Here is a 27,674-nt window from a genome sequence, read left to right on the forward strand (position 1 = left end):
CCCAAAACTCCCCTTTTATATAACCTTCCACTCACTTTTTTTTTAATTTTAAATTAAATGGCATTCTTTTTACCTCTATATGACTGGTGCCTATTAAGTTGAATAAATATATTCAAACAAAGTTTTAATTAAAGTATAATATTTAATATAAAATGGCAGTTTTGTAAATATTCCCAAAACTCCCCTTTTATATATTGTGTAGATTAATCTACAGTCATTTAAAAATATGCATCTCGATCAAAGGTGACATTAAGGTAGATAATTAAAATTAAAAAAAAAAAAGACAATAATGTAGATAATTTGATAAGCAATGATTTATTTGTATTATTATTTTTTTTTTGGTACAATGAAAGATGGCAAAGCCCGAACGAGTGTACATACTAGCGAGTATAAGAAATTCCTAGCCTGTCATGTAATAACCACAAGAATTGTAAGTTGTTGTTCAAGAACATTCGTATACATGGTATGACAAGAAATCTGCAATAAAATTTCCTTCTAGATGCACATGTCTTGCTTATACTCATACTGAATCAAACTCTAGCAATCAGCTGCCAACCTTTCTCACTTTAGCACGACAACCGACATTCACTTCAAATTGCCCTGTAATCATAGCAACAACTACTCCCTCCGTCCCCGATTAAGAGTCACACTTGTATTTCTGCACTCATTTTATAAAAGTAAATAAATAGTTAAAGTGGAAAAATGGTAAAGTAAGAGAGAGAATAAAGTAGAGAATGAATATTAAATATAGATGCCAAATATCTTATTTATGTATGTGTCGACACATTATGAAGCGTAGTTAATACGGTCGAGTCTTCACATGAATGAAAGAAGAATTATTATCAATTTTCTTGAATAATATATACTCCAATGGATCACGTGGAAAAATCTACTGTTGATTTTATTCTTCACTTAAAATTTGGATATTTTACCCTATGCTACAAAATGGATTTTGAAATATATGAAGATCTAATGCTCTTTCCGTCCCTAAAAAATATGAATATTTAGTTTAGCACAAATTTTAATGCATGATTAGTAAAACAAGAGAGATGAAAACAAAAAATAGTGTAAGTAGTATTAGTGGAGTGTGAGTTCTATATCATTAGTAGTGACGTAATGGTATAAATGTAAATAAAATGATGTGTATGAGTTATGCGTTGTTTAACTATTTCAAAATTAGAAAGTTCATACTCCTATCGTCTCAAGGAGATGATCTCTTCATTGGGCAGCAGAGATTTTATGTAGGTTTATTTTGTGTTAAGTGAAAAGAGTAAAACAAGAAAAAATGAATAAATAAAGTAGATATAAAAGTGTTTTCATTTTTAGTAATGAGTCATTTTGAGTTGGACAAATTAAAAAGAGTGAGTCATCTTCAATGGAACAGAGGGACCTTTTAGGGACGGCCTAAAAAAGAAATGGTTCGTACGTATATGAATAAACTTATCAACACGTTACGTTGAACTAATCAAATACACGACTGGGTAAATTTAGGATATTTTTCTTGTAAAGCAATACTCCCTCCTTCCCATAGCAGATATCACACTTGGGAGATGGCACATGATTTTAAGAGATGTTATTTTGTGTATTAAATGGTCAGAGAAAATATAATTTTATAATTAATGTGAGAGAGAATTTTTGCCAAAAGAAAAAATGTGACATCTTTTGTGGGTCAAATTAAAATGGAAAGTGTGGCATCTACTATGAGACAGATGGAGTAATAGTTATACGTGACATGAGCCGCATCTATTAAATCACAACCAAGAACTATCACAGAAATAATTTGAAAATGATAGATAAAGATTTCCTCAACGCATAATCATCTCGAATCTATTATTATTATACAATAAAGCAATAGATCATTCTACTCAATCGACATACGATTTTCAACGAATACGTGATGGAATCTGTTTTCTTTAAACCAAAACTGAATTTTTTACATGTCAACAGAAAGAAGATAGATCAAAAGAAGCAGAAAATCTGTATGATGATTAAACTTTAATTATTACAAAAAAAATTATATCCGATTTCATCTGTTTCATATGCCAGTCAGCTAAAATATTCTTGACAGTGACTGATCTCTTCTTCCCTATGCATCTTCCTGGCATAATCATCAACATTTATATCAAGTTTGAGGAGAGAGAAAGGCCAACTGACCAAATTGCACACCCTTTGCATATCTTCTTCCCCTTTTCTGCTCAATCCAAGTTAGGCACGCAGAGGTCGACCTCAAGTTTCGTGTCTTCTTGAGAAGCCAAGGCTGTGCTAGGTGTTACTTCCATTAGCTTTCACTGAGAGAATTGGCCCTCTATGGGAGCTGCTGCTGCTGATTAAATTGGAGTCTAGAAAGAGAACTATAACAGTGATGTCGTCATGGAAATGCCTCCTCACTCCACGGTCAATTCTCTTCAAGTCCGAATATCTCATTTCCCTTTTCTTTGCTGCTTCCTGCAACGCGGCTTTTACTAGTTTTCTTGCGATTCCCTGCAGGAAATGTAGGATCTTGACTGTGAGGATAATATTTGATGATAAAATAAGTAATTACCGCGATTAGGGTAACAAGGAGCAGGTTTTTATTCATGTAGTTCATATCTGAATCAAGGATGGGCTGAAGCCCCCCTCCCCTACCACATTTCATAATTCATACATGAAAATAACCGAAGAGATTGCAGAAACCGTGTCAATCATTTTCAGTGAACATGTTAGATTTATCTTAACTTATAAACCATAAAAGAAATCATTGGAAGAAAACACAAAATTTTGAAGAACTATACAACAAACTTTTCTGGCACGTCACTGAGATTATGATATGACACTTTTGCTCTTCATGTTTCATAAAATAGGAGCATTGTTCAGTTAGACAAATAGAAAGCTCAATGATTATAGGAAATCTTACATTTCGTGGCGAGGAGTTGACAATGTCGACTGCTTCTTGATTGCTAAGGTGTTCCCATAGCCCATCAGAAGCAAATATGATAAATTCATCATGAGGGAGAAGTTCCTGAATGAGGATTGACGGTTCAGCCAAAAGCAACGGTTTCTCAAATGGTTCCGGCAGCCTGAATTTTGGCAGCAAAGGTGGTTTATTGAACTCTGATTTCTTCAAGTATGCATCACCAATTGATCTTGACACCTGAGAGGAACTAACTCTATGCGTTAGGAATGCAAGATATTTTACATGAGCAGTCTTGCTCACTTTCATATATGCTTTGATTGTAACCAATTTTTAGTAGTTATGGCTGATGATTGAGCTTGAATTTAACCTGAATGATGCCCTTGACACGCCAAACATTATGCTTCAAGACAACAATGCCGGGATCGTCTGGATGCAACGTATGTAATTCATCACGAACAGATGCCAAATTTGCATTATGTTCAGTTGATAATTGAATGGCTTTGACTTCTCGTTCAGCCTTAGACAATCGCCCCAAGACCGCCCTAGAATCTCCTGCATTTGCAATGTACAGTCGTCCTCCACATATGATGCCCACCAAACAACAGGACCCCACAGACGCCATTTTGGGCATAATGTCCCATTGCTTCCTAACCAAAGAAAGAAATTCCTCCTCTGTAGCGATAAAAGCATTTTTTATAACATCAGCTGACATATCTCCATTTTCTGCTGTGAATTCTGCATTCCAAAAGCTGTCAAGTGAGTAATAAACATAGGACTTCGCATGACTATGATTTCCAAAAGTCTAGATTGTATATCAAATATCAATATGCTAAATGGATGAGGCACGGCATGAAGAATTATACTATGAGATTACAGAAAAGAAAATTTCCATCACATATCTTTGTTCTAATAATAAACAAGCTTCTCAGACTATTAAAAGTAAGAGTTATGCCAGCATCCAGTTAAAGTAGATTGAAAACATTATCCCAAATACAAAATTCTCATTATATCATAATCCGATAGTACTAAAGAATAATCTTGACTACAACAATGCAAAGCATCTTTTACTAAGATTTGACCAATCCTAGAACACATTCGGAGAACAGATTTCGGGGAAACGAGACAACAAAACGTACTTTTCAAATTTTGAAATAGACGATCTCTTATAAAGCGTGCAGTTTCAGGACCACCATGGCCGTCATAAACTCCAACGAATGTACCATAAGGGCCTGACTCAGTGGAACTCATTGGGCCAGACTCAAGCTGGCTTTGATCTTCTAGAATAACATTAGCTTGAATAACAGCCATAGAGAATTCGCCGTAGTGATGGTACCCGAAATCCTTGTGCCACCACAAGCTGTCAGCAAGGCCGCTGGAGCCGCCGCCTCCATTGCTACTGTTCTCTCCTTCCTTCTCCGCAAACGGCCTCCAACACACCAGCTTCTTCCATGTAGGACTCACCATAGCTCACGTCATAATACAATTTTTTTCCTAATTTACCAACACAACTAATGCATTCCACAACCAATTCACACAATCACCAATCTGTATTCCATCCAAACAAAATTATTTCAAAATATAATCACTGAGTTTCCTCCCAAAACCTAAGCAAAACAACAAATAAATTGGTTGCATTCAACAAATATAAATGTAGCCCACGGATTACAACCACATTTTATTTGCTAAATGATAATCAAAATTGCAGAATTATACCTAGAATCAGAGGCTTTCGAGATTGTATTGGATGCCCAATATTTCGCCCTTGAAGAGAAAAAGGGCAAAAGTCTGTGCCTTTGTTTTTGCAATAATAATAATAATAATAATAATAAATGTAGAAAAGGGATAGATCAAGAGAGAGAAAGCTAGTGAGATTAAATTTGTAAGTAGTTTGGTTTTTGTCAAAAAAAAAAAATTATTAAATTGCCTCTTCCACCTTCGAAATCAACTTAATTTCACTCCGCACCAAATATTTTGCCTTTATTCCCTCGACACTTTCCACTTTTCAGCCAAAGTCCATAAAGCAATTGTGTGTGGAGATTTTTATTAAGAATATCTTTAAGTTATACTCCCTACGTCAATCCTTGATTGAAACCATTTAATATAGCACGAATTATAATGAAAATATATTAAAAAATTAATAAATATAAATCCTATTTTTATAAATTATACTCCTTCTGTCCCATTAGACAGAATTAGAAATGAAACATTTTCCTTTTTAGTTTGTCCCATTAAAAATAAAATGTTTCTATAAATAGAAGCAATACTCTCTCTACTTTTTCTTCTCTTTTACTTTATTTTATCTTCATTAACTCACAAAACAACACTATATAAAATCATGTGCCGAAAAGCAAATGTTGCATATTTAATGGGACGGAGGGAGTAGATAATAAAAACAAAATATTCTCCCTCCGTTCTATAGAAATGAGTCATTAAAGTTAGTACGAGTTTAATGTGTAATTGGTAAAGTAAGAGAGAATGAGAAAAAATAATTGAAATTGTATAGTGGATTGTAGGACCTATAAATAATAAAATAAAATAGAAAAATAAAAAAGTTATCACAAATAGATTTTTATGGGATAAATGAAAAAAGAAATACTCCATTTGTCCTAAGAAAGTTGAGACAAAACTTTTGGGTACAGAGATTAGTAAATTATGTTGAATATAGAAGATATTAATAAAACAGAAAAGATAAGAGAGAGTACAATCGATGAAGGAATAAAGTAAGAGTGATTAGATGTTTTGTAGAAGTGACTCAACATTAATAGGACGGACTAAAAAGGAACACGACTCAACTTTTTCGGAGCAGATGAAATATGACTTATTATTTCTATGGAAAGAAAGAGTACATACTCTCTTCGTCCAACTCAAGATGTCCACATTCTTGAGTGGCACGGGATTTTAGGAGGAACTGTGAGGTGGAATAAGTACAAAGAAAAAAAATAGTTGAATATTTTAATGATGAGAGGAGAGAGAGATTCATTTCCAAATATAGAAAGAATACATCTTGGATGAGATAAACTAAAAAGTAAAAGTGAACATCTTACGACAAAGGAAGTATAATGGTAGGCATTCTAAAATGACAAAATACAACTGTAAATAAGAGACTGAGGGGGAATTCACCTGACATAATCTATTGCTCGAACCATTAGTGAGCTCACTAAATTCTTAGAGCATCAGCAGTGGGACGCCCTATCCTCAGCCACGTTGGCATTTTATCCTGTTACCCATCCACCTGCAGTGGGGCGTCCTATAGCTCGTCGTATAGTTTTAACTACTATTTTGTATTTATTTTTTATTTGTTATGTTTGCAAATACGTCAATTAGCAAAATAAATATAAAAACACCACAAATTAAAAGGAAAATCCTACATTTACTTAAATTAAAAAAAATATATATAACGATATGAAGAAAAAATGCACTACAAATAAGGCGGGAGAGCTGGTCTAGTTCATTCCCAACTGGCGTTTGAGATCATCGATCAAATTCTTGTAGAACTCGACTTCTCCCAGGTCCTGGCACTGCTTCAGGGCATCGTGCGTATCCAACAACATCCTCTGCGTGGCAACCCTGACCAAGGCGTCGTATGACTTCGACGCAGCCGAAGGAGGGGCCGGCGCCGGGTCGGGGTTTTGTGAGGACATCGCCTTTGTCTTCCCCTTCCCCTTGTTCTTGGAAGCTTTGTTACCAATGGGACGCCGGGTGGACATCGGTGTGTCAGAACTCTCATCCTCGCACAATGTCTGGTTGAGGTCCATCTAAGGTGCGCCGCCGTCGCTGCTCGTGTACTCACCATTGGCGGTGTTCTTCGTCCTCTTCAACGCAGAGGACGCGGGCAACATCCCTCCCTTGAACTGCGGCTTATCCTTCACGATGAGCCAACAGTTGTAGTGCTTGAACTCGCCGTACGGTGACACGTACGAACGCAAGTGCTTTGCACGCACATCCATTAGACTCTCGCCGTTGCGCTGCTCCCTCGAGAATAGTGTACTCAGCCAAGAAAAGCTTGAGCGGCTTCTTCACCTGATCCCAGTGCTTGCGGAGCTGCTCCTTCGTGCGCTTCCACAAGGCCAGTGGCTTGTTTCCGTTGTAGCGATCAGCGATGCGCGACTAGTACGTGATGATTTTTTGATTGTTGGCGAACACCGGTTCTTCCGAAATATCAACCAAACACCTAGTCAGCAACACGGTCTCCTCGTTGTTGTAGTTCGTCCTACCTGGGGCATATTCATCATTCTCAGTTGGAGGAGGCAACTTCTGGGCTTTGACCTTTTTTTTTTCTTTCCTTGGGGGCGAGGGTGGGGGTGGGGTCGGAGAGCCCGTAGGAATCCGTGGTGAAATCCGGATCGTACTGGGTGTTCTAATTCCAGTTTGACTCGACGGAACAGGTGTGTCGAACGGCCGGTATTCGTCAGGTTGTGTATCCGGCCCCCGGGCACCACCACCGAACATCGGCATTCCGTCGGGACTATTCGGCTTTGGGAAATCGCCGGGATTAATTCTATAGAGAATTTGAGACGGGGGAGAAGAGTGGAGTGAGGTGTGTGTGAAATGAGAAGTGAAAGTAGTATATATCTTTATAGAAGAATAAAAAACAAAAAAAAATTGAAAACGCATTGCATCGGGCGCAATTGGCGCGGGGCTGCAGTGGCACCCGATAGGTGCGCCCGATGCCAGAATCGATGCTTAGGGCGCAGAGGATAGCAAGGGCGCAGAGGATGTCAAGGGTTTCGGGCGAGGGCCTGCAATGGCGCCCTAAGGCGCACCCGATGCATCCGGCGGGCTATAGGACGCCCCACTGTGGATACTCTTAAGTAAATTCGTTTAATAGAAAAAGCATCTTAATTGTAGGAATAGAGCCAACCTATTTATGGGTGGGACATACTTTCTTTGATCTCCATTAAATACCTCATACTTGATCGGTTGGAATTATAAAAATTAGTTTGACTTTATTAGCAAAATAAATAGAAAAATTTAGGACATTTAATATAAAAAATGAAATGAGACATTTATTATGGACCGTCTAAATAAGTAAATATAGGACATTTAATGGGGACCGGAGAGAGTACATCCTATCTCATCCCATTTTATCATTCAATATTTACATAGTTCCTATGTCCCATAAAAATATGTACATTTGAAATGACACGAGAATTAATACACAATTAGTAAAGTAAGATAAAGAAGAAGAAGTGTAATTGAAGTAATGTAAATGGATAACGAGACCCAAATTATTATTAATGTTAATAAGTTATAATAGTGGTTCATACTGATATAAGTTCTAAATAAATTAATGTATTATATGTAATGAGTAGGAGAAAACTTTGCATAAATAAAAATGCTCATATTTTTATGGGACGGCCAGAAATGAAAAGTACACATACATTTTGGAACGGAAGGAATATAAATTTCTCAATATATCTATACATGTTCACTAAATGATTCCTTTTAAAATCATTAAAATTACCCACTATATATTTTTTTACTTTAATACCTTTTATTCGAAAAAATATATAGTACTACTAGTTTAACTATTTCGGACCATCCACTGAAATTAAACCAATTCTAATAATAGAAAGTAAAAAACTAGTACTTCCTCTGTCCCAACTAAGTTGAGTCAAAACTTTTGAACACAAAAATTAAGAAATTGTGTTGACAAGTATAAGAAAGGAATAAAGTAAAAAAGATCTTAAGTAAAGTATACGAAGGGATAAAGTAAGAATGATTGGATGTTTTGTTTCTCGTAAAAAAAAGGAAATGATAACTTAGTTGGGATATCGTAAAAAGGAATATGACTCAACTTAGTTTGGACGGGGGGAGTATTAACAATATTGATAATACAGGCCCCACAATTCACTAACACTACTCCTACAATACACACTCTCTTATTTTACTAATTGCGAATTAAAAGTCGTACCATTTATAATTTAACCTATTTTATGTGGACAAGGTATAGTTTTTGGAGTACGTCCTACTCAATTGAACTGTAATCTACGTAAAAATCCAATAAGCTGAACAACATTCCACCGTATAAATCTATAAACTTCGTAAAACTAGACGTTCTAAGAATAAAATGTAAATTGAATATACTTTTCAGTAAATGCTCAAAATTAGGTATAAAACAAAATTATTTTTATTATAAAATTTCCCCCCAAAATGCTTAGTAAATTTAGCACGGGCATATAATCCTCATGCCCACTCTTTCCATTGTAATTTACGTCGAAATAAAATAATCATTTCATACGCGGGCACCGTGTGTGCGAATAATAGCTGCGAATTTTTTTCTTAATTTGTTAGAAAAACAATAATCTACTGCACTTTTTTTTTATTATCTTCAAAAGATAATAATGTATCTGTACTTTGTAGTATTTGGTTTTATGCATATTGTAGATTTATGCATATTGTAGAGCATAAGTACGATAAAATTAAAAAGAGCCGGAATATATCAGGTGTCATTCCCTAATTCCTCATTTGTTAGGAATTTAGGATTAGGTTGCTCCGTTGACTATTAAGAATTCTTGAACTATACTCTCTCTTCCCATAAAATGAATCACATTTTTCATTTTTGTCAGTCCGTAAATAAAAGTCTAAGATTATTTTTTTTATGAAAGGTATAAAAGTCTCATATTCCACTAACTCATTCCGCTCATATTTAATTTAAAACTAATATATATAAGTGATATGCTCGGATTTTGCACTATTTTAAGGTCATTTTGTGGTGCATTTTGAGTGTCAAGTTGCATTACATGTCCATTATTTGCATATTTTATCTATTTTAATATTTTGATGTGTTTTGTGATAAATGTGCAAAATAGAGCTAAAAACTAGCATAAAAACATAAAAGTTCGGAAGCTGGAGCGGAAGACAACCTAGCGGACCGTTGGCGCACGCCAGCGGTCGCTGAAAAGCATTCCAGAACTCTCCGACTCTCTCTAGCGCCCACTGGGAAAATGCAGGGCATGGCAGTTGTGTTCAAACTCAATTTTCCGGCTATCCTGAAGGCCGATCAGGGCATTCTACATGTCACTCTCTTCTTCTTCGAAAGAGCTTCGTGTTGGTACCAAGATCATCTGAATCGGAGTTCTTTGGAGAAAGTTATGGCCGGTCTACCAAAGTTGTGCAAAGCTGTCAAGTGCAGAGTTGGTGGCAGAAATTTAAAGAAGGAAAGAAGACATTACCTTGTGATAGAAATCCATGGGTTCCATCCTAAAACCAATTGGTGATAGGAGGAGGGGCCCATGAAATTTATATAGTGGATTAAGCTCTTTTAATATACCGACGTGAGATATTTTTTTACATTCATTTTATGTTTCAATTGTCAAACCCTCCCTCAAACCCTTCAAGGTGAACCTTGGAAGGGTTGGATTTTTTTATCGATTGGACGATTTGCCCAATATTTTTCCCGGTCATTTGGACCATTGGCCAAAATTTTAAGACCAAATATACTGCTAGGTCAGTCATTTTTCGGTTTCAGTCCAGATATACTGCCGGGTCAGTTAATTTTAGCCCACAATCGGTGACCCGCTTTGCTACCATGACAGAAATCATGGGTTCTATCCTAAAACCAATTGGTGATAGGAGGAGGGGCCCATGAGACTTATATAGTGGATTAAGCTCTTTTAGTACTCCAATGTGGGATATTTTTTACATTCATTTTATGTTTCAATTGCCAAAACCTTGTGAAGCCAAATCTTTTTCTTCTACTATGGGGCATGAAAATTTCATCTTTACAATTGCTTGGAGGAAACTTTTTACCAAATGTAAATCCTTTTCAAGCTTATATATACCCCATAACCTAATTCATAATACTCACCCTTCCATAGCCTCCAAAAGTGGGAGCCTTTATGGCTCCTCCCTCCATTCTCCAATCATAATTCCTTCATCCATCATTCCATCATCATTCTTGGAGATTGAAGCAAGGCAAGAGGAGCATGGGGACTTTAAGATTCATCCTTGGGGTTTGTTTGTTTATTTCATGTCTCGTACTTTAATTATTGTTTTAGTTCATCTGTCTATGGATTGCTAGACAATAGAATTTTGAGGTTTGATAGTATTTGACTTTTATGTAGTTCTTTTTATGTTTAATGTTCAGAACTCGTTTCCACTTAATTTTTCTTGAACTTTTGTTCGACTAATTGGCCGTTACCTTGATTCACTACAAGAAAAAGAGGCTTTCCCGAGCACCAAGTGGTCGGAAATATAAGGCAAAGTGCTCGAAAATATAAGGCAAAGAGGCTTTCCCGAGCACAAATGATTTCTCTACTCTCTTCTTATGTATTCTCTTGTTCCCGTAGAGGCGGAGTTGTCGTATGTGGGGTCGGAAGGCTGAGCTGCCGTGGGTCGGAGGGCGGATTATAGAGCTTCCCAAGCAGTTGTCACGGACCGACGGTGGGGTCGGCCGACCCGCCCGACCCCACCTGGGTCCGTCGTTGCTATAAGCATGGATCACAAACACTTCACTGTAAGCATGAAATACTTCACTATAAGCACGTTTTACTTCACTGAACTGAAAAAACAATGCAGTCTACAGCATTTGTCCTAGCGGCAAGGAGCTTAGACATCAATGTATGAGGTGCCGAGTTCGAGCCATCTCGACGTTAGTTGTAATTTCCTCCTTTCTTAGGAGTTTATTTGTAATTTCCTCTTTCATAAAGAAGTTAATTTTTTTTATTTAAAAAAAAACTTAAAAAACAATGTACTATAAGAAAGGATCACAAACACTTCACTCAAACCACATTTTACTTCACTGAGAAGAAAAAAACATATCACTATAAGCATGCATCACAAACACTTCACTCTATCCATAAAATACTTCACTCTATGCACATTTTACTTCACTGAGATAAAAAAAATAGTGCACTATAAACATGGATCACAAACACTTCACTCTAACCATGTAATACTTCACTCTAAACACGTTTTACTTCACTGAAATGAAAAAATAGCGCACTATAAGTATGAATCACAAACACTTCACTCTAAGCATGGAATACTTGACTTTAAGCACGTTTTACTTCACTGAACCGAAAAAATAGTGCACAATAAGCAAGGATCACAACACTTCACTCTAAGCATGAAATACTTCACTTTAAGCACGTTATACTTCATTGAGATGAAAAAATAGTGCACTATAAGCACGGATCACAAACACTTCACTCTAACCATTGAATACTTCACTTTAAGCACGTTTTACTTCACTGAAATAAAAACAAATAGTGTACTATAAGCATGGATCACAAACACTTCACTCTAAGCATGAAATACTTCACTCTAATTAGTATATTCTCATATTCTGATTGGTCCGGACTGGTGATAAATCCCAAGAAATCGATTCTATTTTACCTAACGGATTTGGCAGTGTCTGGTACGTATCAATTCCAGCTTTCTCAATGTGATCTAACTATATTTTAATGCGAACCATCTACGATCATCTGAATATTATCTTCAATTTCAGGCTCCGCATCTTCCCAAATGATAATGCCTCAGATCAAAGTAATTTTCGTATGTTTTTGCTATAAAGTCCATTACAGACGTAATCGACGAGTGAAAGTAATTTTTTATTTTGTGTAATGATAAAACAATACTATAAATTTTTTTATTTTCATGCATACTACTATCATGATTAATTACGATTTAGTTTGTCATTATGTTTTTTATTTTTATTTTTTTCATGTATAATACAAAATGAAAAATAGTAAATTTAAGTTAACATGTTGTGTTTGAAGAGTTTTAAATTTTAGGATTTTATTCCATTTACAAGAATTAAATACCTTATATAGTTTAAACTATATATTCTTAATATTTCCATTTGTCAATTTTTAAGTAGTGGGACACACCACATCATCATGCCACGTGGTGTGTCGGGTCCACTGAATTTTTTCTCCTTTATTCCATCATTTACTTTACTCTATCTTTATCTATCCTATTTTATTCTTTTCTCCTACTTTCCAACACAATTTATTAATCTCAGTGCCCAAAAGTTTTGTATCAACTTAATTGGGACAGAGGCAGTATACTTTTTTCAAGACGAGTGCGAAAATGAAGCGCTTCGCTTATAGTGGGGCATAGAGAGTATAAAAAATGATTCACAAATTCCACTATCTTTTTCCATTCACTTTCACTTATATTTTTTAAAATATGTGTCGAACTCAAACAAGACTCCTATTGGTGGATAGAGCAGTACTTTTTTCTCTAACTTTTTTTTTTATTAACAAGCGTGCCTATGACGCACAAGTTAATGGGGGCCTCAAATGTAAGCCCACTAAGTGTAACGTCTAAATTTCACAAAGCTGCAACGCAAAATCTGATTTTGCCAGTCCCATCGTCCCTCTCTGTAACACACACACCCTCTCTCCCCAAAATGCTGCGACATGGTTCACGATCCCTCTTCAACAGAGCCTCCGCCACATCCATGAGGTGGCGCCGCCAGTTTTCCACGGATCTCCCTGTGGAGACCGCCGAAGACACCAAGTTTGTGGAGTCCTGGAAGAAAATGAACCCCAATATGGACCCACCTAAGACCCCGTCGGCGTACATGAAGCCTCGGCCACCCACCCCTGCCAACATTCCGTCCAAGCTCACTGTCAATTTGGTGCTTCCTTATGATTCTGTCTTATCCTCCAAAGAGGTAATTTCATCCATAACCATATCATTGATGTCAATTGTTTGCAATTTGGTATTGAGAGGTTATAGGTTTTGACTGTTGTCTCTAGTTTGTTTGAAGATGTATTCTTGGAATGCTTCCTGAGCTATTGATTGTAGGTTAATACTCCTATTGTTTTTCCCCCTCTTTTACTTTTGGCTATGGTTATATGCTGTTGAAAGCCCTAAAGGTGGATCTGCAAATCTGAATTTTTCTTTCTAAGTTATCTAAATTTGGATTTCAGAGCTTCAGAAACCGATATATTTTGCATCGCTTTGTACTATGGATTTTCCATATTACTTTTAAAATTCATTGATCTTATTGTAGAAGGCCGAGGCTTTCAGTTGAAATGCTTGGTTTGGGGTGAATTTATTTATTAGATGCTTGGGTCGATGAATTTATTTATTTATAGTTTTGTTCCTTATTTGTTTGACTGAATATTATGATTTACCTGTGTTCATGCTGTCTTGTGGATGTGTTCTTTCTTTGGGAAAGGACCTGTAAATTTTTCTTCTGATCTCTGGCTTTCAGTTTCTTGATAAGTTAATTGAACCTTTTATGTTCAAATCCAATTGCCACTCTTCAAAAAAATTACTCTGTTGTGTGGTTTCGAATTAAACTCTTTGTCTAAGAAGTCTTGGGTGTAACTCTGCGAAACATCTACTGTAGGGTTATCTTTTATCATTCATTTTAGATTCCTAGTATCGCTGAGAATAGTATATGTTCATACTATTCAATTCCTGCATCTATTTGTTCCGGATCTAATTCCACGGTACTGTAGTATCTCCCGTTGTTAATGCAGCTAACATTACATCACATGTTTTCGAACTTGGCAATGCAGTAGGACAGTTCATGGTCAATTTTTTTACCCAGACGGAAAATTTCCCAAGTTAATATTACTCCCTGCAAATGCTATTATGTTCTCTGTAAGCCCCATTTAATTTATTGGAATCAAATAATCAATGTATATAGGTACTTCATTTGTTTCGCTTCCTACTCTGATCTGTTCTGACGGGGTGGTATTGTTTTGGTATCTTAGTAGAGAACATGTAAATTGATGAATGTGCACCTGTTGTGCCTACAGGTTGATATGGTCATAGTCCCGGCAACTACCGGACAAATGGGTGTTTTACCTGGTCATGTAGCTACAATTGCAGAGCTAAAACCTGGGATTCTGTCTGTTCATGAAGGCAACGATGTGACTAAGTATTTCCTTAGCAGTGGTTTTGCTTTTGTCCACGCAAACTCTGTTGCAGATATAATTGCTATTGAGGCCACACCAGTTGACCGCCTGGACCCAAATTTGGTTCAGAAAGGCCTCGCAGACTTTCAACAAAAGCTAAACACTGCATCAACAGACGCGGAGAAAGCTGAAGCACAAATCGGCATAGATGTACACAGTGCTCTTAATGCTGCTCTTACTGGTTGAAATGGTGTTTTAGTTGGATCTTTTTGTATGTGTACGCCCTTCGCAGAAGATGGTTTCGAGCTGCTCTTCATACCAATCAATCTCGTAAGGAATCCTGCCATGAAAAGACTTGTTGAATAAATAGCGCTGTCGTGCGGCTTTTGTTCTGTTTATCAACTTCTTGCTAGGATGATGATAATAACCATAATATATGTTTGGAGAAAGATTAAATGTGTAATCAGTCCGCAGCTAGAGGTGATTGAGAATGGTTCATGATGATGACGATTGATGCTTGTACTAATTTCAACTTCCAAGCTCATATTTTGCTAATGTACCCAATATTTATGTGGAAATCAATGTTTCAATCTTCTCTTTCTCTTGTAGAATTTTATTTTTCTCCCTAAATATTTTTCTGTGTTGAAAACCAAATATACAATGTTTGGTTTGGTCTGCGGAAATGAGTGGCATGTAGTATAAATCAAGTTTCAGGAAAAGAAAGCCATCTCCCAACATGATCTTTCTCTCTTATTTTTCCTTTTCCCTTCTTTTTACAACTAAACAATTACACTATTTTTACCAAGTAATGTAGGACTACTAGTAAAAGTTGAAATAAATAAAATGGGGCGACGCAAATTTTGTAAAGAAACTAGTACGTAAATTTAAATAGCCAAAAATTATCACATTAGTATTAAATAATTTTTCCAACTTTTATTTCATCAGTTATAATTTATTTCAACATTTTATTTAAACTATAAAATTCTTAGATCACGGAATAATTATATAGCCTAAATTTTGTTAAAACACACAAATTAGGGAGTGTTCGGTTGACAATATTAAATCTCATGATTAAATGTATTATGTTTGGTTCATGATATTGAATCCTATAAATTAATCCTAGATGAATAGTCTCAATAATCAGTCATAGCCAGCCCACCAACTAGAATAATCTCACAACTTAATTCTAAATGGATAGTCTCATGATAATTAGTCATAAGAATTGAAATAATAAAATTTGATAAATAATTAATATTAGTGATAACTAGTGTTGAAATAATGAACTAAAATTTTGAAACAGTTAGTATTTAATTTTGAATGTGATAATAATTTTTATAGTCTATTCTATTAAAAATAGTAGGAACGGTAGTTAGAATTTCTTCACAAAATTTGAGGTACACCATTTTATTAATTTGAACTATTGCCACGATTGTTAACACTAAATCAAATGACGCTAAGTTGATTCTTTCTCACAGCATGGAGAAGCTGAAATCAGTGATCCCAGAAACCCTTAAGCACAAAATCTCACACAGCACTGCCGCCGACCTCGATTCTACTTGTTCTTCTCTGCTCGATTTCTTCCAAAATTTACCCCTGTTTCACCAGGTACTGCACGCCTCTCATACACTGTTCGCAAATCAAAGTATATTATGGTTTAGTTTATCAATTTCGGTTGAGATGCAGTTGGTCAGGGATTTGACGGATCCACAAGTGGCGCTGTGTGGAAAGAATAAGGAAGCTGCGCTGGAAGCCAAGGCCAAAGGCAATCAATGCTTTACCAATGGGGACTATTCCAACGCGTTGCTCTTCTACTCTCAGGTTGAACTTGAAATGGAGTCCCCCTTATTTTGTTACTGTTGGTTACCTTTTTCCAAATGAAGGAGTGACAATTTCCTTTTTAAGTTGGCCATTCTATTGATATCTCCCTGCATTTTGAGAATTGCAGTTCTACTTGAATGCACTGTTATTATAAGCTTAATTCATTATGATTTTTGTTCCGCTCAGGTATTAATACGTAGGGTGCTCATTTTACACCTCTTTTATGCTTAAATCATTGTCTTCTAATTGTATATGGACTAAACAGGCGCTGCGCAGTGCCCCTATGGATGCTGAAGATAATGAGAAAAATCTGGTTGCAACACTGTACCTCAATCGTGCTTCCTCATTACATGTGAGTTTTAAAGTGATGGCATTTTCAAGCCACGTATGTTCACTGGGATGATTTCTCGTCCTATTGAATATTTGGGGTGATAAAATAGATCTTCAGTACTAGCTGGTTAGCATGGTTAACATGTTGATTTTATATCATAGTTTCTATTTTTGTTTATTATCTTCAGAAATTGGGACTATTTCTGGAAAGTCTGCAGGACTGCAACCGCGCCCTCATTCTGTCTCCTGTGTATGCAAAGGTGAATTCATAGCTTTTTTTTCGTGGTAGTTCACTGATCTTATAATTCTATCTGAATGCTTAATAGAAAATATAGTTATCTCATGATTCTCTAACCATCACAGTTTGATTATCTTGCTTGAAAATTCATTATTTAATAGGTAATGATACTCGGTTCGGATACATCATATTTATATTTCTGTTATGTCCTTGCACAGCATTAGTAAGTGACTAAGTGCTGCTGAAATAATGTAACAAGGGACTGCATCTATCCTTTCTGCTATCTGATTTTTGTCATTTCATACATTAACTAGATTCTTGAACTTGTAGACATGGTTTAGGAGAGCTAAGGCCAATTCTTCATTGGGAAACTATGAAGAGGCTATCAATGATTTCGGTGTTTCCATGGAGATAGAGACATCATTGAGTGGAAAAAGACAGATTGAAAATGAGTTAAATCAGTTAATGGACCAATCCAGGCTGAGAAGTAGTGTCAAAGAGAAACAACATGATGGCAGTGCAGGTTTGTGATCCCTCTCAATTTAAGCCGTTCTTTTTGTAACTAATCATCTTGTATTGTTCTCCACTGTGCACTGCTAACTGCCAACTGGGCTTCTTTCCCCTTTTTGCAATTAATATAAGAATTCCTTTAACAAAAACCATTTTATCTTGATAATCAAGCTGGTGACGACGACTTCATAGGAAAGGAGAAAACCAATTTGTTAGCGGCATTCCACCCGCAATGTGTCAACTAATCATTATTCTAATTATAATAATAATAAATATTATTATTAGTTTAAATCTTGTACTCAATTTTATACTACTCCCTCCGTTCATAGTTGAAGCACTTATTTTGACACGGAGTTTAAGAAATGGATGTTTAGTGTGTTAAGTGGGTAGGTAATAAAGTTATTAAAGTAAGAGGGTGAGAAAGGTAGTGAGAATAAAGAGAAAGTGAATAAAGTAGAAAGTGAACCTACCTAGGAGAGAATGAAGTAGGAAAGAAAAAGTGAGTTAAAATATTATCATAAGGAAATGAACTCAACTATAAAGGAACTTTCTGAACTGGAATAACGATTCAACTATGAAGGGTGGCAAAAATGAGTTTCACTTTTTATAATATACTCCCCTCAGGCCCTGAAAAGTACTCCCTCCATCCGCCATCAGGAGTCCCATTTCTTGGCGGCACGGATTTTAAGAAATATTAAGTAAAGTGGGTGTAAAAAAGTTATTGGAATATGGGTCCCACTTGTATATATTAGTTTTAAATGAAATGTGAGTGCAATGAGTTAGTGGAATGTGAGAGCCTATTACCACTTGTAGTAAAAGTGAATCGAGACTCCTATTCGCGGACGGAGGGAGAATGAATTATTTCCTTTTTAGTTCATCCCTTAAAAGTATTACTATGGACTTTCTAATTTTGGACCCCATTACACTTCTAATAATGTGTACTGAGCTCTCCACTAATATTTCTTTCACTACCATTTCTCTTCAACTCTCTTACTTAATCAATTGTGCATAAAAACTCGTGCCTAACCAAAGGAGTGGAGCGTCCCATTTCTATGTGACACGGGACACGAGTTTTAAGAAATGTTAAGGGAAGTGCGTGGAAGAAAGTTAGTGGAATATGAACCTCACTTGAACACACACTCCCTCCTTCCCCAAACAATAGTCTTCTTTTTCCATTTTGATCCTCCCAAAAGTTATTCCACTTCCATATTTGGCAAGTATTTCTCTCTTATGAGGTGGGCCCCATTCTCCACTAACAATACTCCAAATCCAATCATTTTTCCTCTCTCTCTCTCCTAATTTACAAATTTTGCATTAAAACACGTGTTGTCCCTAAAGTCCACATTTTTACGAAACGGAGGGAGTATTAGTTTTAAATAAAATGTGGAATGAGTTAGGGGAATGTGGGACCTACTACCATTTATTGTAAAAGTGAGACACCTATTGATAGACGGACCAAAATGGAAAAACGGGAGTCCTACTGCTGGACGGAAGGAGTATCAGTTTAATTGGTCGATTTGTAATGCCAGTTTCAGAACAAACTGATCGTGCAATTTTTGCGGTTCGCATAGATAAACTCTAGATATAGTTTGCTGGTTTGCTTGTTTACTGTGATGCTGTTGCATAATGGACGTGACATTGTTTGTTTCACATATTTGTTATTTCCCAAAGAAGTCACTGATAATAGCAATGAGTGCTATAAAGTATTGAGACAACCTGACTGTAATTTGCAGAAAATATACTGCTAATGATGGCAGAAGAACTACTTTAACCCTTGTGTTTTACTAAAAGCCTCATATGATTTCTTTTTTCTAAACTAGAACTCTAGAAGGTTAACTGATTGGATCGGTAATATCTTTTGTTCCTCTTTGGTCTTACATCACACCTTTTTCTCTTTTCATGTGCCATCTCACTTGCCATTGCTTCCCCATAGTATGCTATTTGGAGACAAGCCCCATTTACTTTTATGATTCCTTATACGTAGGTCATATATGACAGATGAACCACTTCAAGTAGAACTTCGATGTGCTTCGACACCAAATAAAGGAAGGGGGATGATTTCATTGACCAACATTCCTATGGCTTCTTTAATTTATAAGGAAGATCCTCATGGTGCGGTATGAAATTTAGACATTCAAAACTGTTTTACTATTAATTAAATATGGTTTTCTTGGCAAGCTATCTGATATTCTTCTACCTTCTTCATCCTATCATGAGTTTTATTAATTAAATATGGTTTCACTTGATTGAACTGATGAATTCTAAAATAGATTGAAATGATTGTTGAATGCTAAATATTTGCATTTTTTTATATTCACAATTGTATTTGCATTTTTTGAAATTCACAATAGACAAAGAAACTGCTTGGTATTTGCTTTTAAAAAATTCTCACATGGTGTTGCTGCAGATTATATTGAAGCATTGTCGGGAAACTCATTGTGCTTTCTGCTTCAATGAACTACAAGCAGATACAGTACCATGTGTCTCATGTTCAATTCCTTTGTACTGCTCTTTGAAATGCCAAGTTCAGGCTGGAGGAGAGGATTTTCTGAAGTATAAGGCCGAATATGGATTTAAACTGGACTTATCTGATGACCTGGAACGACATATAAGAAATGTCACCTCACCTAGCTTTAGTAGTCCAGACGTCAAACATTTTGCTGAACATAGGCATGAATGTCAAGGCATGCATTGGCCTGCAGTTTTGCCTTCTGATGTGGTTCTAGCTGGGCGGATCATTGTTAAACACATTGAAGAACAGGCTTATGGAGGCCTTGACCATAATGTTCATAAGATTCTGGTACTTTTTGCTTTTTTCATTTCTATTAGCTGACTCATTGCAGTTAATCTGACAACTCTTTTTATGCCTAGGATCTTAGTCAGAATTATGGACAGCTTTCATCTGACACCAAACTGGAGTTTCATGTTTACTCTATAATTCTTCTGTGCTGTCTTCAGTGGTTTTATGCCACAAAACTTCCTTTAAACTCAACGATAACTTCAGAGGTAGATCGCGGTGCTGATAATGATAAAAAAAAGCTCCACTGATTCTCTGTTGGAGTATCTTTCCCCTACATTCACTGTATAAATTTTATGGTTTGTTTATTTCATTCTTTTACAATGCAGATTATTATGCTCCTCTCCAAAATCCGGATCAATTCAATGGCAGTTGTCCGAATGAAATATTCAGATGTAAAGCAGCCTCTAAATTATGATCTAACAAGTTCTGTAGAACAGGTAATAATGCTAAGGAGAAGTTCGTTTCTTATGTACAATTATTTAATTATACAGCCTGAAGTGTCCCATGGATTTTTATATTGAGATTTCTTGCCATATTATTGAGGATTGGAAGGAGCTATTGTCCATACTTTCTTTATTTTATTCCGTAGGTTGGTTGGATATGAATAATCTCTAAGCTTTTATGTTTAGTGGGGGTTTGACATTTGTTTCTGCTAACTACATAAGATTGTCTGGAGGGCACAAAAGTATATGTTGGTAACAGGACTACTGAAAAGTTGTACTATGAAAACAAATTGATTGTATGATATCATGTTTGTAGTCAATTGTCTTTTCTTTATTTTGAGATGAGATGTGAGGAAAGCCTGACAGCGAAAAGGTCATTGAAGTGTGTAATTTGAGGTCAGAAGCTGAAGATACCTGTACGGTATGTGTCTTGTGGATTTGTAGGTTGAGATTCTTGAGAAACAATTTTCATGAATGATCTCTTATTTTGTCACTGTTTTTAAAAAACAAGAAGCTGCACAGAGAATTTCAGTACTTTGTCAGGATGCATTACTAGGGATGAGCTATATAGAACAGTAAAATATAAGTATAGACACATATTAGAGAAAAGTAGTACTAGTTGATTATTATTACTTTGCGAAGCACCTATATACTCCCTTTGTCCCACCAATGATGACTTTCCTTTTTTGTCCGTCCCAACAAAGATGACCCCTTACTTATTTAGAAAATAATTAAAATATTCAACTATCTTTGTTCTCTTACTTTATCCTTTCTCCTACTTTAAAACATTCAACCATCTTTTCTCTCTATCCACTGTATTCATCTTTCCTACTTTAAAACAATCAACAACCTTTTCTCTCTCTACTCCTTAAAATAAGAGAGCATAAAATCCCTTGTCGTCCTGGCCTCCTGGGAATGGGTGGGTCATATTCGCTGGGATGAAGGGAGTATATTACAAAGATTTAAGCCTGACTAAACCGATTTGGGATACGTATTCAATAACACCCCCCTCAAGTTGGGCATATATATTGACCACGTCCATTTGATTCAAAGTTCTGAGAAACGTTTTGCTGCCAACGATTTTGTGAATATATCAATAATCTGGTTGGACGACAAATTGAAGGGAGTAGTAATCATCTCATTCAAAACACACTCTTGAATGAAATGACAATTAACCTCAATATGTTTAGAGTCCTTATGAAAAAACGAATTATATGCAATGTAGATGCCAACTTGGTTATCACAATGCACTGGTAAAGAATGAAAGTGAGCCCCAATTCCCGATGTAGATTCTTACCCCCGGTCATCTCAGTAGCAGTATGAGCCATAGCTTTATACTCAGCCTAGACAGACGACCAACATCAGAATATCCTTCAACTTTTAGATGACCATTCTTCTTCAACAACAATTCATTTCCATGAGATTTCTTGACATATTGAAGTATCCAAATAGCAAAATCCCAGTGAACCTACTTAAGATGATCAAAAAAATGACTGACTAAACCAACAACAATGGAGATGGGCCTTGTTACTGTCAAATAGATAAGTTTTCAAATTAGATGTCTATACTTAGCTTTATCCTCCTAGAAATTTCCACTCTCATCTCAAGCACAACACTAGGGTCAATCTCCATAGGAGATCAACAAGCTATGCTTCAAGTAGTCCAATTCCTTTTAGTACATTTGTAGCATACTTTTGCTAAGGAAGAAAATCTCCAAATTGCCGTGTGCAATTCCAATTATTAAGACTTTACTCAGGGCCCCCTAAATCCTCAATTACAAAATGTTGCTGCAAGTATTCCTTGGTCTCCTCAATTATACGAACATCACTTCTAGATATAAATATATCATCGACATTTACAATAAGAATGACAAATCCTTATGCTTAATGTTGCACAAAAACTGGATGATCAGACTTGAATTGCATAAAATCAATAGTTTCAAGAACAACTTATGAAACCACGCCTTCAGACTTTGTTTAAGGCCACATGGACAGTTTTAGGTTGAACTTTGAATAAAGGCATAAGATCTATGCGTAGTTGCACTACTGGACTTGATAATAGACCAGAGAGCTATCACTTTTGAAAGTGCAATTTGGATGTCAAATATACATGAGGCTTATATTATATTATGATCTGGTATTGCTTTTTTAAACTCCTTTATTGGGCCTTACACCATTACTTGATTTTTTGTATCTATTGGCGACAACATTGAATATTCCTGTGGGATAAAAAGCTTGCTTTTATTGTAAATTTGTAATCAACATCTTTTTTTTTATTTTTTTTTGTATGTCAACTTGGAGTATTTGATTTGAATAGAATGCTTAAATTTTTAGATTTACTGAGCCTTTCTGATAATGTTTTATAGATTGAGGTGGCTCAAGCTGTATATTCAGGCGGAAGTTTATTTAACCATTCTTGCGAGCCAAATATTCATGCATATTTCCTTTCACGTACCTTGTTCATGCGAGCAACAGAAAATGTCACTGCAGGATTAGAAATGGAACTCTCATATGGCCCTCAGGTAATAAGATCTTCCATATTGCTAGAAAAACTTATTAAAAATGAAGTATTTTATTAAAAATCCTGTTCATGTTTAAATGTATGGAACTGTTAATTGCAGCGGGATTAAGAGAAAGCTGTTAGAGTGATCATTCTATAGGAAGCTACAGCAAACCTAGAACATATGATTGGTTTACTCATGCTATATGCAAGCATAACGTGCTACAATTCATATTTAAACCTTCATGTTTAAATGTATAGAACTGTTAATTGCAGCGGCATTAAGAGAAAGTTTTTACAGTGAGCATTTTATAGGAAGCTACAGCATACCTAGAACAAATGATTGGTTTACTCAGCATAATGTGATATGAATATTTTTTATGAGTTGACTATTGTTGGCAGGTTGGGCAGTGGGATTGCGGCAAGCGTCGTAGGTTTCTGAAAGATAGATACTCATTTATTTGTAAGTGCAGCGGTTGTGCACAAGTGAATCTATCTGATCTTTTCCATGGTGGTTATCGGTGTACCAAGCCAAATTGTGATGGAGTTGTGCTGGATAGTAGTGTTATTAAACATGAAAAGGAAAAGATCAGACATTGTGAAAGACTTAGCTGTTTGCAGGTGTCATGTTTTGTCTTTTGAACCTGAATGTTTTTCATAATAAAAAATATCATCAGCAAATTTATAAAAAAAATTTACCGGACTCTGCCATTTAAATGAATGAGGAGCACTTGATTATCACTCTTTTATGGACCTTGAGCATAACAACATTTAGAGTTCATACAATGTAGTTTGTAAACATTCATCATATCGCTGCAAGTTATGTCAAACTATAATATGAAAAAATTGCTTTTCAGACTACCGTCTTAGATCTTTTTACCATCAATAAGCATCAAAATGTATCGTATTGCCTTTCACTCACATGACAGGCTATTATGGCATCATCAAGATGATCAAAATGTAAGCTAACTTGTATCTCTTATGTTGATCCTTTCATTGCATGGTATTGAAGGACAATGTGCCAAGTGATGATAGCATCAACAAGTTAGCTCATTACATGTATGAGCAAACGGATTACCACTGGCTTGAGCCAGGATCTTGCTTGGTTTGTGCAACTTTTTGTGATTTACAAGCATCAAAGAAATCAATAAGCAAAGCTGAGGTCCATATCCAAAGGTATTTCTAAACCTTATAGTATTTCACTATAGCTGCTCTTCTTCAAATTTTTATGTCAAGATTCTGGTGCCTATGAATAAAGTTTTCTTGAGTTTGCTTGAAGCATCTATAGCATTTTTTTATGTGTCTGTAACTGTAATTTATAGTTATGAATTTGATTATCCATTTTATTGGTCAGGATGAAGGATGCAATGACTTCTGGTGCTCTCACAACTAATCTTCTTATGGATGCTTTGAGATATGTTGATTTAGTACGAGCAAAATTACATCCTTTCAACAGAAGACTTGCTGAGGTAAGTTTATGGTTTTTCTTTAGATTTTGATATCTATGTAATTGCAAAATTACATCCTTTCAACAGAAGACTTTCTTTTATACCTTTTGTATCCTATCTTTTCACTATTTTATTTAGTCCATCCATCTGCTGTACCATACTTTTGAGGTATCAATTCTGTTGGATTATCTTTTACCAACTTGATGTTTCCAGGTGGAAGATAACATTGCACAAGCATTTTGTTTGATTGGAGATCTACAAGCTGGAATGGACCATTGTCGAGCCTCAATTGAGGTGAGCTTCATTTGAGTATGATTTTAAAGCTAGAACAACTATCTATGTTAATACCACTTGTACCTGACTCTAGGAGCCTCTAGATTTGAAGATTACCTATCTGAATTATATACCTTAAAGTGCCCATATTCCTGCTTATAAAGATTTTATTATGTACCATATGGATGGGGATCTGTCTCTAAGCAACTTAGGGGGCTTTTGGTCGAGAGGAATCAGGGGAAAGAAATAGAATATCCACCCATGACCCTTTACTGTGTGTTTCTGTGTTTGTATGGCATTTTCAGTTATTATCTTTCCCCATTTTCTTTTCACTGTCATTCCCCACCCCACTTGAATTCTTCTGCTTCCCTATATCCCTCTTTCCACCTACACCCAACCTCCACCACCCTCTGCAACTTCATCACACAATGGCCTCCTCCTCTGCCGCCCTCACCTCCAACCCCACCCTTCCACGCAATTCCCTTAGTGGTTCTGAATCTAAAAGAATGGAAAATTTAGGATATTCCTTTACTCTCTCCTAGTTTCCTTTCTTGATTCCTCTCCCTTCCCTTCCACCTGATATAAATAAACGTCGCTATTTCTAGTGAGAAGATACAACCTTCCAGTGTGGTGGATGGTTATATACCGCTTCCAGTTTGCCCTGCTTGTCAAATTATTTAGAACTTCAAGAAGAAAATAAAAAACCTACTCCCTCCGTCCCATGGTAAGTGACACATTTCCTCTTTTGGCAAAAGTTAACCATTTTAGTATATCATACTTTATTCTCTTCACCTATATACTTTATTCTCTCCTTGCTCAACTCACTTAACACCAATTTCTCAATTCTCATGCCCAAAAGAAATGCGTCAATTAACTTGGTACGGAGGTAGTACTTAAGTTGTAAATGATGATTTTCGGTTATAGACGTAACCACTCTATGGAAACATTTATTGATTGAGGTCTATGGTAAACTGCCAATGAAATAAACGTAAAAATGTCTTGTAAGCTACATTGACAGAATCCAAAAGGAAAAAAAAAAAAAAAAAAAACAAATTGCAGAATATGTCTTATGCTTAAATGAATATACCTGGTTGATGTGGAATTTTCTTGTTTGTTAACTCTGAGTTTAAACAAACAGATCCTGGAGAAGCTCTATGGTGAAAGCCATATCGCCATTGGAAACGAGCTGATTAAACTAGCATCCATTCAGTTTTCCATGGGCCAAGAAATTTCGTCTGACTACACAACTCGGATTGTTGCAATATTTTCTCGATACTATGGATCTCATGCAGAGATCATATTTCCTTATGTGCGCTACCTTAAGAAGGAGAGCTGCAGAGTTGTTTGACCACTAGTTGGTCTTATTTATCTTTCTACATGAGTTTAACGGCATCTTCTGAAAATGCATCTGATCTTGAAGTCAACTGGACCGGAACTGTGGTCCAAACTGAACTTAGTTCTTTGAGGTTCCGGTTTGATTCTAACTTGTCCGAATTATGTACCGACCGTTAAGGCTGGTACTAGAGGTGCTAAAATATGGAACTGGAACCGTGGTCCAAATTGAACTTTGTTCCTTGAGGTTCTGGTTTGGCTCCAACTTTTCAGAATCGTGTACTGACTGGTACTAGAGATGCTAAAAAATCAAAATGGAACCTTGGTCCAAACTGAGCTTTGTTTTTTAGATGCCAGTTTAGTTTCAACCTTTTCAGAATCGTGTACTGACGGTTACGGCTGGTCTGAACCGAACCCGAGTCAGTGAACATCTGTAAGCTCTCAATCAATTGCACATGTGACTTGTGAGTCGTATGTAGTCATTAATGATAGGTATGATGTGTATTTCCTGTCAATTTGATCTATCAAAATAGAATTTTGTCATACATTGATAAATATTACCCGCAGAGTGATCAGGTTTGAGTAGAGACTGCTCTCCATGTTTGCGTGTCATTTTGTCGATTTTTCCTATCGTTCACACAATTTCCATACCGCTTCTAGCTTCCATATTCAACTCACAAACTCATACTCCCTCCGTCCACAAGAAATAGGACACATTGTGAATGGCACGGGCTTAAATGTTGAATTGGTAAAGTAAGAGATAAGAGAAAAAAGTAAGAGAGAAATAGTGTTAATGAAATGTGGGGTCCATATTATAAGTAAGAGAGAAGGGAAAAAAATAAGAGATAAGAGAAAAAAGTAGGAGAGAAGTAGTGTTAGTGGAATGTGGGGTCTATATAATTAACACTTCCTCCGTTCCATAGTAATAGAGTCATTTTGCTTTTTTGGTACGTTCCATAATAATATAGTCATTTCCCTTTTTAGTAAAAAGTCAACACATTTTCCTACACCTACTTTACTCTCTCTTACTTTTTTCTCTCTCCATCTCTCTATCTTATTCATTTTTCACTTTATTCTCCCTTACTTAACTCACCTGACACATTTTTTCTTAATTTCCGTGCCGAAATGAAACGTCTCCATTACTATGGAACGGAGGGGGTAAGAGAGAAGGGAAAAAAGTAAGAGATAAGTTGTTGAAAATTTTCCTTTTTAAGATGTGCTCTATTTTTCGTGGACAACCAAAAATGGCAAGTGTGCTCTATTTTTCG

The 27,674-nt window shown here is 36.0% G+C and overlaps 3 protein-coding genes across 4 annotated transcripts; 2 read left to right on the plus strand and 1 right to left on the minus strand.

The window, feature by feature from the left end:
* Positions 1 to 1,880: 1,880 nt before the first annotated feature.
* Positions 1,881 to 4,745, minus strand: LOC125186175 (putative protein phosphatase 2C 38). Its single transcript, XM_048082517.2, has 5 exons — positions 4,607 to 4,745; positions 4,030 to 4,438; positions 3,261 to 3,628; positions 2,894 to 3,130; positions 1,881 to 2,481 (listed from the first exon to the last, which is right to left on the minus strand). The coding sequence occupies exons 2-5, from the start codon at positions 4,355 to 4,357 to the stop codon at positions 2,263 to 2,265; spliced, it is 1,152 nt and encodes a 383-aa protein (XP_047938474.1). The 5' UTR covers positions 4,358 to 4,438; positions 4,607 to 4,745; the 3' UTR covers positions 1,881 to 2,262.
* An 8,402-nt stretch (positions 4,746 to 13,147) lies between these two features.
* Positions 13,148 to 15,316, plus strand: LOC125186242 (ATP synthase subunit delta', mitochondrial-like). The gene is made up of 2 exons (XM_048082594.2): positions 13,148 to 13,517; positions 14,617 to 15,316. Exons 1-2 carry the CDS (start codon positions 13,251 to 13,253, stop codon positions 14,959 to 14,961), a joined length of 612 nt encoding a protein of 203 aa, XP_047938551.1. The 5' UTR covers positions 13,148 to 13,250; the 3' UTR covers positions 14,962 to 15,316.
* An 833-nt stretch (positions 15,317 to 16,149) lies between these two features.
* On the plus strand, positions 16,150 to 27,005 carry TPR9 (Tetratricopeptide repeat (TPR)-like superfamily protein). 2 transcript variants are annotated; one of them, XM_089059693.1, is made up of 16 exons: positions 16,179 to 16,320; positions 16,399 to 16,533; positions 16,661 to 16,719; positions 16,799 to 16,885; positions 17,052 to 17,123; positions 17,432 to 17,624; positions 19,610 to 19,728; positions 20,019 to 20,411; positions 20,483 to 20,617; positions 20,738 to 20,848; positions 23,220 to 23,375; positions 23,756 to 23,974; positions 24,366 to 24,529; positions 24,708 to 24,822; positions 25,015 to 25,095; positions 26,213 to 27,005. In XM_089059693.1, exons 2-16 carry the CDS (start codon positions 16,485 to 16,487, stop codon positions 26,420 to 26,422), a joined length of 2,163 nt encoding a protein of 720 aa, XP_088915819.1. In that variant the 5' UTR covers positions 16,179 to 16,320; positions 16,399 to 16,484; the 3' UTR covers positions 26,423 to 27,005. The 2 variants fall into 2 exon arrangements, with proteins under 2 accessions (XP_047944931.2, XP_088915819.1); XM_048088974.2 differs by lacking the exon at positions 16,661 to 16,719 and having other exon boundaries at positions 16,150 to 16,320.
* The last annotated feature ends 669 nt before the right edge of the window (positions 27,006 to 27,674 follow it).

Source organism: Salvia hispanica, chromosome 5, assembly GCF_029641045.1.
Source record: "Salvia hispanica isolate PSC_SH4W2 chromosome 5, Shi_PSC_v1, whole genome shotgun sequence".
NCBI lineage: Eukaryota > Viridiplantae > Streptophyta > Magnoliopsida > Lamiales > Lamiaceae > Salvia > Salvia hispanica.